This window comes from Semicossyphus pulcher, unplaced genomic scaffold (assembly GCF_022749685.1).
Source record: "Semicossyphus pulcher isolate SPU_LCO1_2020_fin unplaced genomic scaffold, fSemPul1.0.p SCAF_19, whole genome shotgun sequence".
In the NCBI taxonomy this organism is placed as follows: domain Eukaryota; kingdom Metazoa; phylum Chordata; class Actinopteri; order Labriformes; family Labridae; genus Semicossyphus; species Semicossyphus pulcher.
In genome coordinates, this window is record NW_027211692.1 from 19,646,234 (window position 1) to 19,663,631 (window position 17,398).

At 39.7% G+C, this 17,398-nt stretch overlaps 1 protein-coding gene and 1 non-coding gene across 2 annotated transcripts; one reads left to right on the plus strand and one right to left on the minus strand.

Annotated features, from left to right (window-relative positions):
- The first annotated feature begins 231 nt into the window (after positions 1-231).
- Positions 232-304, plus strand: trnav-aac (transfer RNA valine (anticodon AAC)). Its single transcript has one exon. It is a non-coding gene; the product is annotated as a tRNA-Val (tRNA).
- Positions 305-1,544: 1,240 nt separating this feature from the next.
- On the minus strand, positions 1,545-17,398 carry LOC138597161 (sodium channel subunit beta-4-like). Its single transcript, XM_069668714.1, has 5 exons — positions 16,783-17,398; positions 9,336-9,499; positions 8,967-9,186; positions 8,652-8,781; positions 1,545-6,823 (listed from the first exon to the last, which is right to left on the minus strand). The coding sequence occupies exons 1-5, from the start codon at positions 16,874-16,876 to the stop codon at positions 6,730-6,732; spliced, it is 702 nt and encodes a 233-aa protein (XP_069524815.1). The 5' UTR covers positions 16,877-17,398; the 3' UTR covers positions 1,545-6,729.

Consider the following 17,398-nt stretch of genomic DNA (forward strand, 5'->3'; position numbering starts at 1 on the left):
ACTGTACTATTTTTGAACTGCACTGCCCTGTACTGTACTAATATGTAGTGCAGACAGTGTAATGGAAGCTACATATTTCTACCGTTGTTGAACTTACCCTAAATTTAAATACATACTGTTACTTCTGATAACAGAATCTAGTTTAATGCCTGACATCAGGACTCATGGCATTCAAAATAATGACTTTATACATCTTTTATAAAATTATGCGTCACAGGTGTGGGGCAGCCAGTTCCCGTAGTGTAGTGGTTATCACGTTCGCCTAACACGCGAAAGGTCCTCGGTTCGAAACCGGGCGGGAACAGCTGTTTTTAGTCCTGTTTCTTCACTTTTTTGGTTGTAAGGTTCAAACATCATCAAATGTATACCACTAATATACTTCACTTGACATCAGTGGCAGGGAGGAATATACATTTCATGGTATATCTGTTTGGGAAAATATCTATAGCTTGAGGCCTATTTCATTAGACTTCATATGGGGAATGAAAGGGAATGTAGCACCAAAAGCACACGTTAATTGTGTAAGCTATGTGTAAATCAAAATTGTGCTTCCTTCCTCTTTCTCTTCTGCACTGCAGTGCATAACTGGCAGACGGCATTGGAACAATAGTATGCACCAACATGGCGCCTTTTTACTAAACCCCCACAAGATGGCAGTGTGGAGCAAGCTAACGATGATATGTGAACCACAGGTACATCCTTGTCTCTTCCATTAGCTTGCCTGAATTTCCATGGAGCCCTTCATGTTTAATGATGTTTTGACCATGTCATTTGGCCCTGCAGTAGGAATTAGTGCCATTAGGTTTTTAATTCTTTTAATTTTATAAATTTTTATACAAATTCACATACAGTGTAAGACGTCTAGTTGTGAGTTTGCTAGATCTATAGAAGTGAAAACTTGAAGTACCTGAATTACCATATTGATACCATCTGTCATGCATAATGACATGACTAAATGAGAAGATGTACCAGAAGAAACATTAGAAGAAGAAAACATATGTATTAGCTTGCTAAAGCATGTTAGAATATGCCCCCCCAACCCGTTAATGCACAAAATCACATGTGGATAATTGTATTTAAGCATTAGCAACATTTGATTATAGTAGCAACATGTATTCCTATGTCGCCTCACTTAAATTCCTTTGTTACACATTATATATTTTTTTGGAATAAGACACAGCGAGGCAAACAGGTGCACTTCAATATCCTTAAAAGCTTTTTTTTTTGTTGTGCAGTTGTGGTAAAATAGTCTTCTCTAGTGTTAAATGGGATGTACTATGCACTGTGCCCCAACACAAGAGGTATGGCCATTAAGTAGAATATTCAATTTCAAATGCCTATCCAATTAATGTTCCATTGTAACTCCTGATTAGATTTAGAGCAGTTCCCATACATAATAATGGAAAACGAAACCAGGGAAATGAGATCTATCTCACATTAAGCGCTCATACAGTACTCTTTATCAGCTATAGATCTAGATGGTGTAAGAGCACTCTCTAACGTTGGAGTAATACACAAAGAGACAAAAGCAGTTCTTTGGTTATTTCAATCAACATTTTATTTCCAGTATGTATTTTTTTTTTTTACAAGTCAAAAGTTTGAGGTGCATAGTCATGAAGGGAGCATGAGCAACATGGTCACAAACACAGACAAACAGCTGAACATTCAGAGTACAGTTGATCCAGGAAACCCATGGTATCATATTTGATATATGTGTGAGTCTTGGTGTTGAACGGAGTGTGCTGATGTAAGCAGAATGTAGGAATTTGTTGCAAGATTTCAACTCACTATAAAATGCTGTAATTTGTAACATCTGTGGCCTTAGATAGATTAAGATAAAATGTGTACATATGGATTTGTTATTTTGATTAAGATAGGATTACATTTACATCCGTGTTACTTTTACAATAAAAAACATTGTTGAAGTAGTTTAAAATGCAAAACTGCAGTGAGAAAGTGTGGAGAGGTCGGTGTCAGTCTGTGCTTGTACTGTAATTCAAATCTTTAACCTGCTAGCCTTGGTCTGTACGGTTATATATTTTAAAAGAGTTATAGTAGGCAGTTTGCTAGACGAGTTATATTATATTGACACACAATAGGTAAGTATATGCATCATAGTTTGGCAGTGCTAACCTACCAAAAAGAGAATGTATTGATCCTATGTCATCATCCCCCTGGACCAGGGTTGTAGTAAAGTTACCTTTTCTGCTGAACTACACCGACATTAGATCAGTGGTTTGATCTTTGATCTGTGTGGAATGTGGGAAGCAGAGAGCAAACGTCCGACTCTTGGCTTGGCAGTGTGAGTTTCAGCTGCTAGAAATACAGAAGTAGTACAGAGCAATATCATCCACGATTCAGCACTGAAATCCCATTAATACAGTGGTAGACAGTAAAACATGTTTTCGTAAGTGTCAGTGTACTAAGTGAGTTGTGTTTCATTGTGTTGTAACAACAGCAGACGTGAGACTCTTGGATTGGCAGTATGAGTTTCAGCCGCTCTGGCAGTAAGAGGAAGACTAACTCTAAGGAATCATAGTGGTCAATCAGAGCTCTTCATTATTTCAGTGAATAATGTGACGGTAACACTGAGAGTATCTGTAACTATTTAATGCTCACTATGAGAGCGAGTTTTGTAAAGGATTCATGTGTGCACAAATTGCTGCATGGATCCTTTTCCTAACATACTTTATTGTAAACTTACACATCACCCCTTTTTAAATGTAGATAAAATGCCAAATGTGCACAGGGGTTAAAAAGATGTTTACTGATAAACAATATGTTAGCAATAAATATAGCAATTAATGTAGCAACAATGTCAACACTTTTTCCTTATCATATAATGCTTTAACCATGGAAATTGAAGCAATGATTACTCAGTTACATGAAATCAAAATCATTGCTGTAAGTTTTGTTGACACTTTTTTCCATGATGCAGTCATTGAGTTTAAAATGCACAAGTGCATGTTGACAGTATATGTCTCTTCAGTTCCACTAGAGGGCAAATCATTTGATGTGTTGGGCATTTGCCACTGGGTGGCAGTCACGCTGTGTGTTCTGTGCTGTACTGCACCATGACTGGGGAGCACTATGCGGGCCATACTCAATACTGCAGCAATCACTACAAGCTAGTGGCTGACCTCAAGACTCATGTCAGGTTCAGGACAGATATATGGAGAAGGTTTAGGCAGATCAGAATATGGAAAAGGGGCATATGTGAAAAAAACAAAATGTTTATAAAATGTGAAACGGCCAATGCTTGTTGTTTCATAATCCAGTACAATTTCAAGCAGTTATGAAAGCAGATTTTGCAGATTTAAATCAGACTACGTTCGCTCATTACATCACACAGCATTGATATAATCAATCGGACATATATGCCTGGCTTTGCTTTAAAACTCCTACCAGGGTATGTTTTCAATATGGAGGTGTTTCCACTTTTCTAATAGCTTTACCTCAGGGAAATAAATTCATACCAGCAAAGCAAGTCGGAGACAAGAAGAATCTCCTGAAACTGTAAAGCAGGGTATTTGGGCGTCACTCCAAAAGAAACATAAAAACCAAGTTAGGGATCACAGAAAGGAGGGGGACAAAAGGGAACAGTGCCCACAAATATACAAGTTATGCATCACAATCCCTACATGAAACCACCTACAGTATCTGTGTTGCTATGTCGGGGTTACATTAAGAAAAGTACATTAACAGACAGATCAACTCCACAGTATTGCTTTTCCCTACAGGAAGACTTTGGATGTATATCCTCTTTACAGAGGGATCTATACACAACTGGCTAGACGAGGAAGCGAGTGTGTGTGTGTGTTTGTGTGTCAGTGTGTGTTGCTTCCTTTTATCCATAACATTCACATTTGTACATCACAGAAAGGATACTGTATCACGCCTAACACTGCACAGTTACAATGTTAGCAGCTATGACAGTTTTTCAAAGCAGATAAAAGCAGATGCATGAATCTACCATAGATACATCAGTACAGTGTAGATACATACATCAGTACAATGAACAGTGTCTTGGACAAACAGAGTTGCCATCACAGCCAGTCCAGACACGTCTATAAAGTGCCTTATAACAGGTTATTGCATAATCTGATGTCTGTCTTATTGCTTCCATTGAAAGCAAGAAGGGAAATGCACTCCAGCATTAGAGAGCAGCAGGCTGACAAAGTGAAACACTTAGAAAAATAAGATTAAATCTTTCCATAGAGCTCTTTTCCAGTGAGACATCATGAAGTTAGAAGATGCTAAAACCATCTTGACACAATCCTGTTGTCAGGTACTCAGTCAAACTTGACAAATGCAAAATGATGTTTTGTGTTAACTCTGGTAAAAATATTTAAAAAGAACAACAACTTTTGAAGTCACATTCGTGATTTCCTGTTTTGTGCACCCACTCTTTAACTGTGGTAAAGTGCTGTATTGTTTGTATGCGAGCAGTGCACTGCCCTCTGGGGTCAAAGTAGTATTTGTGTGTAGCTTTCAGCTGTCAAAGCTATTGAAGCTATGTGTGAGGGCGTGGCAGGTCATGTCTGGCAGATTTACAGAAGGGATCTCTCGTATCCACAGTCTCCTAGAGAGCAGGTTCGAGTTTCAAATAGGCATCTTAGCACTAAGATTATCTATGTTTAAGTTGTACTATGACCATTTTGTTGAATTTCTCTTCGTATTTTCTTGAAATATAGAAGCTGTTAAGTTTGAACACATTTTACCCTTTAAATTCATGTTCATTTACTCTCCCAGCTCCCGTCAAACATTTGATCATAACTTAATCTGTGCACTCAATAGAAACAACAAAATCTTTCGCGCTAAGACACCAGTATATTTAGAAACCAAACACAGACTTCTAGTTACCATCTTCAACGCCCAAAATATTCAGATCCAGTTAAAGCATTTAGTTTTTGGCTAAAAGTAATTGGCTTGTTGTAGAGTGACACTTAAAAGGCAAATAGCAAAGAAATCTGAACCACTGGCCTATTGGGATATTTACACATTCATCTGATAGCAACATTAACATATAGACTATTATTTTTATAATGAAGTAAAATATATATATTTGGACAATATTTAATATCTATTCCCTGACAGAGTCTCATACATTCTTTTGCAGTGATCTTTTCCAGTGATTCCTTTTGCTGTTTTCTATAGGGTTGTAGTGGAATGGAGCCAGTTAGAGTCTGCAAACATGTGTAGAAATATGGACATAAAATTCAATGTTGTTCTCCCCCATTTACGGTATATCTTGCTGATGTGCTATTAAGCAAAGTGCCAACTTCTAAAACTTTTCTGGCAGAGTTGTTTGTTTCAAATACTGAGAGACTAAAATGGTTGTTTTGGAATAAGTGACCCTTCCAGTCACCTTTCGGTAACCCTGACCTGGTTAGAGGAGTAAGAAAAGCTGTAGTAGTGTTGAGACGTTGATGTGAAGGGACCATAGAGCGACACATAGAAATGTTTATGTACTGTGGAGCTAGACAACATATACTTATATGAAGTTATATAAAATGCGCACATGCTAAAAATGCATTGGTTATTTGTCAGAAGCAGCATGATTAAGTTCATTCCTTTCTATATGGAGCTGGGTGGTCTGGGGATTGTCTTTGATGAGGGTTAGGGTTAGTTAATTTTTTATACATTTTCTGTGTTTTTATCCTCCCAGCAGCAGAGGGAGCAGAAGCAAAAACAGGCACCTGTGTTTCATCTAAAGCAAATTAACAAAACCTGCGCAGGACTGGATCCTTGAGTCACCTTTAGGAAGCCCAGTTGTCCGACTACAGCGTACAAGCAGTTGATCAAAATCTGCGCTCAGCATTAATGAACCAAACACTCCTGCAGTGTGTCAAACCTGACCCCAGCAGTAAACATGCAAGTTGAAGTTTAGGCTGGCATGGCAGTGGTTAGGTTGATGGTTAGATCAGGAATAAATGTCAAATAGCAAACCAGTCAAAACCGGTTTTGACCGGACCAAACTTCATGTTATTTTGACCGAAAAATGTAAAAAACAACGGTCCTCTTGTTTGGGTGTAGAGGTGGATTTGCGAGCGTTAGAGAGAAGCGTTTCAGCAGTTTTGTGCTGTTCTTCAGCTGACATCATGGCAGTTCATCATAGCATTAATTGTGTGTTCCCATAGGTCAGGTTTGTGTGGGTCCAAGTTTGACAGACTTGTAAATTACACTAGAGCCCGGTTAATACAAACTAAGAACCAGACATATTAGTCTACTGAGACTGTTTCAGTCACTCTATTTCAGAGTGACAGCTGAATATTAAAATTTGGTCTACAAATAAAGAACTGTAGACAACTGAGCATCTGCTGTGTGCAAAGTCCTTTCTCTTATGTAACTGTTATTATTAGTTGTAACACGTAGTAATAAAGGATTCAAAGTAGGAAACAAAAAAGATGTAACCCGATGAAGGCAATGTCAGAGAAAGTGACAGTTTATCCGAGGCTCTGTGTTGAGTGTTAGGTTCCATTAAGAAGGAGAGCAGAATTCGATAACAGATGCTCCACACTGTGTAACAAATGGGCTGCCATGTAGGTGAGAGAGCGATCCAGGCCTATGCGCATTTCACACCTCCCAAATCTCAAGCATGATTTAAAATAGACATTTACATGTTGTATTACTTAGCCACTAGTAAGATAAAACAGTCCATTGATAACAGCATCTTCTCTGAGCGTGTCTAACATATATACAAACATACAGACGTACTTTGCATTCTGCTCATGCCTTTGGTGTCCCTTTGTTGTCGGCTTTGGCTCCTGTAAGTCCGTTTTCTGTGTTGTCATTCCCTGAGGAGCTCACCAGGCACTCTTTACTGCAGGGGACAGAGATACCAAAGGTTAAGATGTAGCTACACGCAGAGGAAGGAATATGAGAGTGATAAGGACTATATATTAAGGCTGCAGGGATTTTAAACAACCTTACCCTCGTAGCACTGAATAATAATCTTGTGTTTGACATACATTGGAAATATGTAATTGGGATTTCCATGAACACATACCGTAGAATATTAGAATGACTATTTTGGAACCTGAGAACTTATTGAGACCTATATACGCATGTCACAAATGAGTTTAGGATTATTTCCAGTATCTTGCAATACAATTAGCAATCGTCCTGCATGATGATTCATGCTCTTCTGTCTTTGTTTACTTTTTCATAGAAATAACAGCTCAATGCAGAGGGTTTCTTGGCCATGGTTAAACTACATGCAAGTCACAATGTGACAGAAAAGGAGATGAGTGATCTGTTGTCGTAACAAAACGTGAAAGGGGCCATAATAGTCATTATCTGGGCAATGTTCTATAGCATAAACAGGTGAGTTACACAAAAATATGCAGGTGTCATGAATAGAGGAATTAGCTATAGAACAACACTAATTTTTGTACCTGGCTGTAATCATGTTTCATTCTGCTGTAATATAAAGACGGGTTATTTTAAGGTAACCAGTACATGTTCATGCAAGCAAGTGGCCAGTCTGCTACCTTCCACACACTCTCTTAGATTCTTCAGTCCAATAAATAAACAACACAAGTCAGCTACCACCAAATTTAGAATATCAGTCAGTGGGAAATATGATCATTTACTAGCTAATGAATTAGCCACTGACACGCACTGTATACCATAGACTGTATAAAAAGATGGACATCATGACAGCTCCCTAAAAGTGAAGCCAAAACATCTCTATCGCCCCCTGCTGACTGGCTGCAGTATAGGTCATAAAGCCCGCCTCCTCCATGTTAACAGATGGGACATGAGTCAAACTATAAAATCAAAATACACATCAAATACATTTTTCTCAAACATTGTTTCTGTCATTATAGTTATGTCCATTTTTAGTTTACTTTTAATTAGTTATTTGATGCTGTAAAAAGGATGATTGACAGCTCTGTTGACAAATACGGCTCCTGCAGCCGATCTGTTCTGGATTAGCAGAGTAGAGGAGGAACAACGAGATGAGACGTAGCTTAAACAATCACTACAGTCATTGAAGTTTACATATCTGTGAACGTCTGCTTCAGACCAACACAAGAAGCTGTTCAGCTGTGGGATCTTTGCAGTTTTTTCCCAGAAAGTTAAGTGTGTGTTTTGGTTAGCGGAAGTGGCTACGGCGGCTTCACCCGCCAATCTCCACTGCACAACTCTGGCTTCAAATGACGTCAAGATAGCAGTGTCCGTCACGGGGGCTATTTTGGCTTCAATTTTTGTACAATGAGAGCAGAAGGAGACATGTCGTCCATCTACGTATACAATCATTGCTGTATACCTCTTCTAACTTGGTGTTTTCTAACCCCTCGCTGCTCTCTTGTGCCCCCCTCTAGTACAAATACGGTCACTTTCGTTTCCAGAGAGTAAACATGGCAGCTGCCAAAATACTAAACTCGAGACTTTAAAAATGCTGTTGACAAACCTATGGATGACGTCACGGTGGCTATGTCAATTATGTATACAGTCTGTTATTTATATAGGAAAGCAAGTATTTAATCTTCCTATTTATTTGAGATAAAACTAGTAATGCACTTATTGATTACTACATCCAGTAAGTACTGCAGCGATATATTTATCCCTGCCTATATTCAACCATTGAGTGTTTTTTGATTCATCATGTCCTGTGTTATTAGCATAGTCAGTGCTCTACTCACTTCTTCTCATCATCCTTCAGCAGGAAGTGAACAATCAGGGCCTTTATCACCATGACAAAGATAACTAAGCCAATGACTCCCCCCACCACTGAGACAATGATGGTTGTCAAAGTGTTGTCAACCTCCTTCACTGGAAAGAGGGAGAGATGGACAGAGATTGTTAGAGAGAACATCAATGTTGGAATACAATGCAGCAAAAGAGTCTTTATAAGAGTGAGATACGTTTGTAGAAGTTCAAAAAGCAGGTACAACATTAACTCAGTTTTTTTGTTTTTTTTTGCCAGGTGTATGCGAGTGAGTGCACGTGTCACATACTTTGGTCCACCACTATGAGAGTGAAGGTAGCACTGTGGTTCCGGTTCTTCTCCTTTGGGTTCCTGGCGAAACAGATGTACTCTCCCTCATCTTCAAAGGTGATGTTGTACAGCAGGATGGAGATGTTGTTGCCCTTTGATGAGCCAACAAACTCCACGCGCTCATGGTACACCCTCACCCTGGGCTCCACACCCTCAAAGGGAATCACGGCTTCACAAAGCTACACACACACAGACACGTGTTTAAACTTAAATGCACAGAGATCGGTAATCAGATGGATGAATAAAATCAGATGTACAACGTTTCTCGACTGTATTTTCATGTTGCACAACCTGTGTGCATGCGTGTAAGTGCTACTGTATGCTGTACCTTGAGCATGGTTCCGTTGTCATTATAGTGCCAGTTGAAGTAGAGGTTTTGGATGCCAATACAGGATGAGTAGGTGCAGGGGAGCAGGACTGTGGAGCCATTCATTGCTTCAATTGATGTCACTTTACCTGTCGAGACCTCCAGTCCACCAACACTCCATACACCTGAAGCAAGGAAGGAAAGAAAGAGCTCAGACAAAACAACAGAAATTCACATAAAAACGTGGTTTGGATAAGTATAAAAAACACAAACATGAAGTTAAAACCAAGGACAGAACATGCACAGCACAGACCAAAGAACAACACATTATATATACATGTCAGTGGATCAGTTAATGTTCAGGTTGCATTGCCTCACTACTGTACATTTTGAGTAACAATTACAAAGTATGAACTACTTCTTATGTGCTGGCATGCAGGGCTGGTGAAGGATTACTGTTAAACACGAGTGCTGCTTATGATTAATGGCATTACAGAGTTAAGTAGCTTACTAACTGTAAGCATAGCTCATGAAATGACAGCCTCCTGTTCTCCTCACACTCCATACTTATTTTAATATAATGATATATTTTGTTTTATCAGTAATGCATGGACCAAATGAGACATTATGTTATCGGCTTTTTATTTTTTCAACTTCTTAAACTCAATGGTCTGTGTCACACTAATGCAATTCAAAAGGGTTCTTGCACTGTCCTTATTTTACCTCAGAAAACATATTTAAAGATATAATCTTGAACATTTTCATTTACATAAATGTCTGTTAAGTCACCATCTATCACCGAATGAGGTAACACAATGGTGATTGAGTCTATGACCCACTGATGAAAGCCTTTGCGTTTGCAGTATTAAGGACTGGGTGTCAGTGGCGACATTTGCGGAAAAAATCACAGTTAGTGATGCATTTTCCATCACCGAGCAGTGGTTGGTCTGCCAGAGAGGGTAGGTGGAGCAAACGCAACACTTTACACTTGTGTGTAAAGCCTCTGTTTTTCCGCTCTCTGCAGGTGTTGCGAGCAAACAGTAATCTACTATGGCTGACAAAGAAAAGATCGATGACTACAGATACAACTTCAAAAATAAGTGAAAATCAAAAGAAAAAGGAACAAAGTCGAAGCTCAGATGAAGGCAAACAGTCTAAAAAGAAAAGCGACCGTACAGATTCTTCATTTCTATGTAGAATCTGTAGGCAGGGACGTGGATTTTGACTTTACAAATAAATGTGTAAGGTTACACACTGACATGTCTTATAACTGTAATGCTGCACCAAGTCATTCAAATCTTGGCGGTGAGAGAACAAACCTCCCAAGGGAATCTAAAATCAGATGTAATTGTAAACACCTATATTCTCATTGAACTTTTATATTCACCTATTTCATGAATGCTTTTTTGAACATCTCTTAACATCAGTGATTTAAATATAAAATATGTATGCAGTTTTCAAGACAGCAGCTAGCACCAGCTAAGTTTTCTTCCACTTCAGGCTCGGGGAGAGTATCAAGTCTTCATAGTCATAAAGCCATAATGCAAGCTCTGTGGAAAACAGAGTGATCTTTCATTCTGTTCCCTGTAAACCCATCCCTCTTCCAGAGCCAAACAACAGTCCTATCAGATCAGTATCCCCGACTTCTTCTTGGCTTTTTTGTAAAGTCCCATGGTAGCTATGCTGTGCATGCGATTACAAAGCAGAGGGGGAATGTGGAAAACATGTTGCTGAGGGCAAAATGTCACTACAGTATGGGGGTATTTGGGGAGTACTACCCCGGGGCCTGAATGAGTAGTTGTCCTCTGTTGGTTAATGTATGCATAGTTTCAAATGTGTTTATGTCCGGAATATTCCCGACGGATTCTGGACTTTGGTTGACGGTTCTCAAGATCTATGATTTAATATGACGTATATTTTTATGTTCTGATTCGACTTCGACTGACTGGACAGTATTTGTATATGAATCAGAGACAGAAATTATTTAATAAAACTTACTTTGTAAGCTCGGCACAAAACTCACGGTGACCCTCTCATTTCCCAGAACAATTTGGGTCCGGCTGAGAGGGTTCTGTCGCTTTTGCAGTGACAGCTGCTGTAATTCTCAGATTGTTGCTCTGATGTCTCTCACACACTTTGGGGCCTATTTATAAATGCACTTCCCCACACTGACCTGCTCAGGATCACATTGCACTTGGACATGATGCAGGCAGTGTTAGAGTACATGCTTGTCCGCGTGTTTATCAAGGAGTTACGTCGACACAAGAATATCCCTCCAACTGCTTTGCAGCTTTTTGAAGACAGTAGTAATAACAGAACAGTGCTGGAACAGTGTAATCCTTTGGGTCTTATGAACGGAAGTACTGTGAGCACTTTGGAACTGGACACTCAGAAATCAGTGGGAGTTACTTTAAAGTGGAGATGAATTACAATTTTTTGCAAATCTGGCAAGTTACAGTGCTAATTGTTTAATACTAAGTACAACTGTGGGGAAATTAACAACAGATTTAAAAATGCAAATTAATTTCCAGTGTAATAGCATAACAGGGACAGTGGGGGATAAGACATATTTGCAATGAATATCTAAAAACACATATTAGTGGAGCCTGGATCATATTGCACTTAATCATATTTTAACTCCTCTCTCTGTCTATAATAGAAATTCAAGTGTCAGAGCAAAGAATCAAACCCACTGATCACTGATAATCTACTGCAGTATCAGGCTTAGTGTGCTGTGCAACATGTCATAAGATGAGCAAATAGAAGTCAGCAGATGTGATATTGTTTTTCCCTCCTCCTCCTCCTCCTCCATCCTCTGTGTTTTCCCCCCTCTCTCGATATCACTTCAACCTGTAGGGCTGAGCCGAATACAACACAGCTGTGGTTTTTCAGTACTCGCTCACATTATGACAGTAACAGGTGCGATTTAAGTATGTACACACACACGCACACACACACACACACACACACACACACACACATAAAACTTTAATATGGAAAGACACGTAAACAGAGGACAACAATGTTCATACATTTGTGCATAAAGCCCCCAAAATTAGTATGTAGAAAGAACTTTTGAGTAACAGTCAAGTGGATATGGTGAGTGTTAAATGTCAGAATGATGCATTCAAACTAGGCTGAACTGTTTATAAACTGTATCCCAGTGCATTTGCTGTGGTTTGTAAGCCTGAGCAATTTGAGTGTGGTTATCGTCTCGATAAGGGAACCACACTTAGAATCACATTGATAATTAATTAACATGTTCTCCTTTATGGACTTTTTAAACAGTCTATCAGCCATTTAATGCCATTGCATAACTGTTCTTATCCTCCTAACATGAGCAAATTGTTGACAAAAGTAGTAGCATGATGCAATTATTCGAACTTTAGTGGCAGCTAGGCTAGCAGCCCCCACACCAGATCTCCTGTGTCCGGTGAAGAGACACTTTAACCAGGAGCTGCGGTCTTTTTTACTGGTTTTAATGATTGGGTCTGTTTGTTTTGAAGAGGAGGAGATCTCTGCAGAGAATTCAGCTCCCAGAACGAAATCATGTGAACGATGAAAACGGAGAAATCCTAACCCAAATACAAGCTACGCTACCAGAAACGGGCAGAGCTAGAGTGCTAGCTAGCTCCTAACGTGCTGTGTCTGTAGAAGAGCGTCTTAGAAACTAATGTATTTCACCTGAAACTCCTTAATGCAGTGTTTTTACAGGTTTTATTTATTTTGAATTAAGACTGAAACAAATGCAGTCAAGAATTTGATTGAAAACTTTATACAGGGAAATAATGAACTGTGATTTCTTAAAATATCCTGATCATATTTTTTTCTTCATTTTTCCAAATGTGGTCTTTAGTCTTCTCAGTCTCGTCCCTTTCATCTCGTCATCTAACATCTGATATTTTTACCTCTCCTCTGCAGTCACTGCGACTGGTCTCTGCTACTTTCAGCAACAACTCGGGCCATTCGGCTTCTCCTTGTTCTTTTCCCTTCAATGGGCTCTTACTATTCTTGTTTGCACAACTTTATCTCTCACTGTCTTTCTGTCTTACTTGCTTTAAGAACTCGTTCCGCTGGGATGCTATAACTTAAGAGAAAAAGGGGGAAAGATATTTGGAGCTGTTCTGCATTGATGTCTGTTTCTTTTTTTGGTAGCGTACATGTGGAATCATTTATATCTTTAAGGTTTAAAAGGTTTTACAGAAGCTGGCTGATGGTCTGACTCATCACAGTGCCACTTAAACTCTGTGTTAAGTACACTAACTATCAATAATTGCTGCCACAATGCCACTGAGTGATTACCAAAGTGATCCAGAGGGAGTAATAATGCGGAGAAACCAAAAAGGATAAAAGGCAGTTTCTCCACACAGCAAACACAATGATGTTTAACATATCTAAAGGAAGTGCCCCCCCCCCCCCCCCCCCATGCCTAGAAATAGATTCCACAGCTCCCTCATTTTACACCTTTGCTCTCTACTTTGTCTTTTTATCTCTGCCCCTTCCTCTTCTCTATTCTCTTATCGTTACGGTTTGACTCACACACTTTAGAAATGCAGGACCCTATTTTGTGTGTGTGCGGTTTGTGTGTGTGTGTGTGTGTGTGTGCATACGTAATAGGCTGGAATGTATGATATTTTTAGCTCCACTATCAAATATCTCTTTGTTCCAGTTGGGAAAACGTCAATATCTGAATCACTGATGGTAGGAAAAGCAACTAACTGCGTGCGTGTCTGTGAGTGTGCGTGCGTGTGCATGTGTGTGTCCTGTCCTTGGCTGACTGTCAAGGTGATATGTTTTTTCCTATTTTAAGTAGGCCAGAGATTGGAGGGTTAATGTATTTCTGAGTGAACCCATAGAGAACTGACCGAGGACACCATTACCTCTCCGAGAAAGAGAGACAGCCAGAGAGAGAGAGAGAGAAGTGATGGGAAGGGTGAGGGAGAAGGGAGGGAATGGACCAGGAGGAGGAGAGTATAGGAGAGAGATTAAATGGGGGGAGCGGGGGTAACGAAGGAGGTAGAGTGTGTGGGAAGTGATGGAAAGGGTCACGAGGGATGGATACGGAGAGGGACGTGGAGTGAGATGTCCCCTCCAAGGTGAGTGAGTGACAGCAAGGAAGAGAATTACAGCGGCAGCTAAGTAACTCAATCAACAGCGGCCGAGGTCGGCTCACATTTACACTTAGGGATACGCACATGTGTAAAATGATAGTCACACAAACGAGTAACAACGTGGTATAATTATCACATTTACATGCCTCTTAAAGTACTTGCCTAACCTCAGCTACTCTGCATTTGTTTACATTGTTGCTTGTTTTAACCAAAACCTTTTAGCTGTTAATTATTCATCATATCACTTATTGTTTTATCCCAAAACGGAGTAAATGCTTGATAATGTTAAGTTTTTAGGCAGCCCCATATTCCTCCATCATGCCAGACATGTTTTGAATGAGGCTTTGTTCCATTAGTTGTTGTTTTTTTCTCTGGCTTCATTTCCTGGAATGGAAGGGAGAGATTGCAGGGAAGTTTTGGCATAGATTATCAGAATCTAGGAGAAGAATTAAACAAGAGAAACAGTTGTCTATGTCTATGCAGGCATGAAACTCCAACAGATGTAAGACATAATGAGCATATTTAGGTAAATAACCATATGCTAGGTTGAATAGAAAGCAGAATAGAGATGATGCATAGACAGAGATTGAGATGAATGAGGTGTGCCTCGACTGCATGAGATGCATCAGAAGACCTTGTTGATTAAGAACACAATAAAAGGTGACCTACCTAATTTGAACAGCAAATAGCCCAAGGGTGAAGCAACACAATGACAGATACAGACTGGCACCCAACTCGACAATATGCTAACCTAAACGACCATTGCCTACAGTCTATGTTGGCTATGGATCTGCTTTTTTGGATACTTTGCAAAAAAAAAAAAATCTGGAATGTGGACTCAGCAAAGTGTTAGACAAGCTGCTGCTTCATTGTTCTCAGTTAAAGATTCATCTGTGGTTTAGCTGTGACCGCTAGTATGCTCTTTATTTTGTTCCATTAATGATTTCTAGGATCCGATCTCACTATAAAAGATAGCCAGGTGGTGTTTATTATGTCATTACTTAATGAAAGCTACCTAACCATACATGGCATTTAACAGACATTTCTAAATGCATCCAAATAACGTAAAAGCTTTCTGCTGTATATGTGTCATAGTTTACAAAATGCCATCCAAATAAAAAAAAAACCTTGTATTCTTGAACGTGTATGACATTCTATCAACTGACATTTCAAGTGTTATATCATATCACATCAGCAAGATGGGCTTAACAATCCTTGATAAAGCTTTGTGTAAAAATGTTACAAGTAAAATGCCACATAAATGAAAATAATTAGTTATATTTAGCTCTTTTTCAAAAACATAATCATTGTGACTTATCTTAGTAACAAAATTATTAGCTGTGGACTATTTACTTGAAAAGTTCTGAGGAAAAACAAGCACATGCATGTAAAAGTAAACAACCAGCCTACTCCCAGATGGACACATCCCTATTTTATTGTTAAGGTCTTCCAATTTAAATACTTCCACATGTTATTGTTAGATGTAGAATAGACAAAAAAAATATCATGTTTGATTTTGTCCATTTAAAGCTTTTCATGCACTCTTTTTTTTTTTTTTGTGTGTGCCTCAGAGCTTAACTGTGCCGAGTTTCAAAAGAACGGAGAGCTGGGAGGAAATGTTGGGATGTGGGGGCACTATTGGGCGCTACAACAAAACCAGGGAGTGTTTGAGCAAAAGCACAGATCACCACTGCACCACTACGTCAGTACAAGTAATAATACAACCACACACACACACACATGTAAAATGAAGTGATCACAAGTGTTTTGTTTTTGTTTTTTTTCATGTACTATGAGAACCATATTTTTTCATTATTTTTTTCTTTCTCTTACATTAATTTTGCCTTCCAAATGGCACCGTAATAAGTACATGAAGAGTAATTTAATCAGTCACACATCAGGCTCTGCAACCCAATATTCTACATGACCAAGGTTGTTGACCTTGATGCCCTCAGTACAACAAGTAAACAGTTGTGACATCACGTTTAGCCAAATTTAGCACGTTTTAGCCGTCAGGTGTGGAGACAGAACAATGACACACGCGAGCTGAAACAAAAAGCAATAGGAAGGCAGATGTTGACATGAAGAAATAAAAAAAAAACATGGATTTATTGTTTCAGACACCCAAACAGACTTGATTATGAAATACTGAAAAAACAGGCTGCAAAGGGAGCAAATGGGGAACGTGCAGAGGCCAGAGAAACTAGTTTAAACACAACGACTGTAAGAGGGATTCAAACATCACAAGCTGGGATGGAAGCATTTTTACAGAAGTCTGTGCAGGTGTAATGTAGAGACATTGTGGAGGAGTGAGGGATGACAGGGCAGCTAAAGATATATACAGAAGTATAACTCACCAAGCAGCAGAGCAACTGCCAGGCCAGCATGAAGTAGATCCCCTGATCTCAGCCGACCAGAGACACTCGAACCGGTGCTGTCCACTGACGCCATGACACCAAGTCTGTCTGTGTTGTTGTCTGTCTATGTGTAAGAAGAGGATCTTTGTCAATCTCTCCCTGTGTGCCAGTCTGGTCAGCCTGAGTCCAATCTATGCAAATGTGTGTGTGTCTGTGTGTGTGTTTTTGTCTTATGTGTCTCTGGAGCAAGGCGGGACACTGAGCTGTGTGGCTGAGTCTGAAGTCCTGCTCTCAGTCCCTCCCTCTTCTCTCCTCCTCTGCACTCTGTCCCAGAAATGAACAGAGGGAGGAAGCGCAAAAAGAGGAGTATAAATCCCTTCGGGGGGCTCTCTGCCGACCAGTTGTTCCCTGTGCTGCGCTCCGGCAGAACAGAGAAGCAGAGGGAGACACAAACTGAAGAATGCAGCAGTTAAATGAAGAGTGCAGGCTCTCCGTCTCTCTCCCTCCCTTCCTGTCTTCTGTCGCCGTCTCTTGCGGACTCAGTGCTGATTATCCAGCAAAGGAGAGCGTGAGGCAGGAGGCAGAGAGGAGAAGCGCGGCTGAGCGGTCGCGGCGT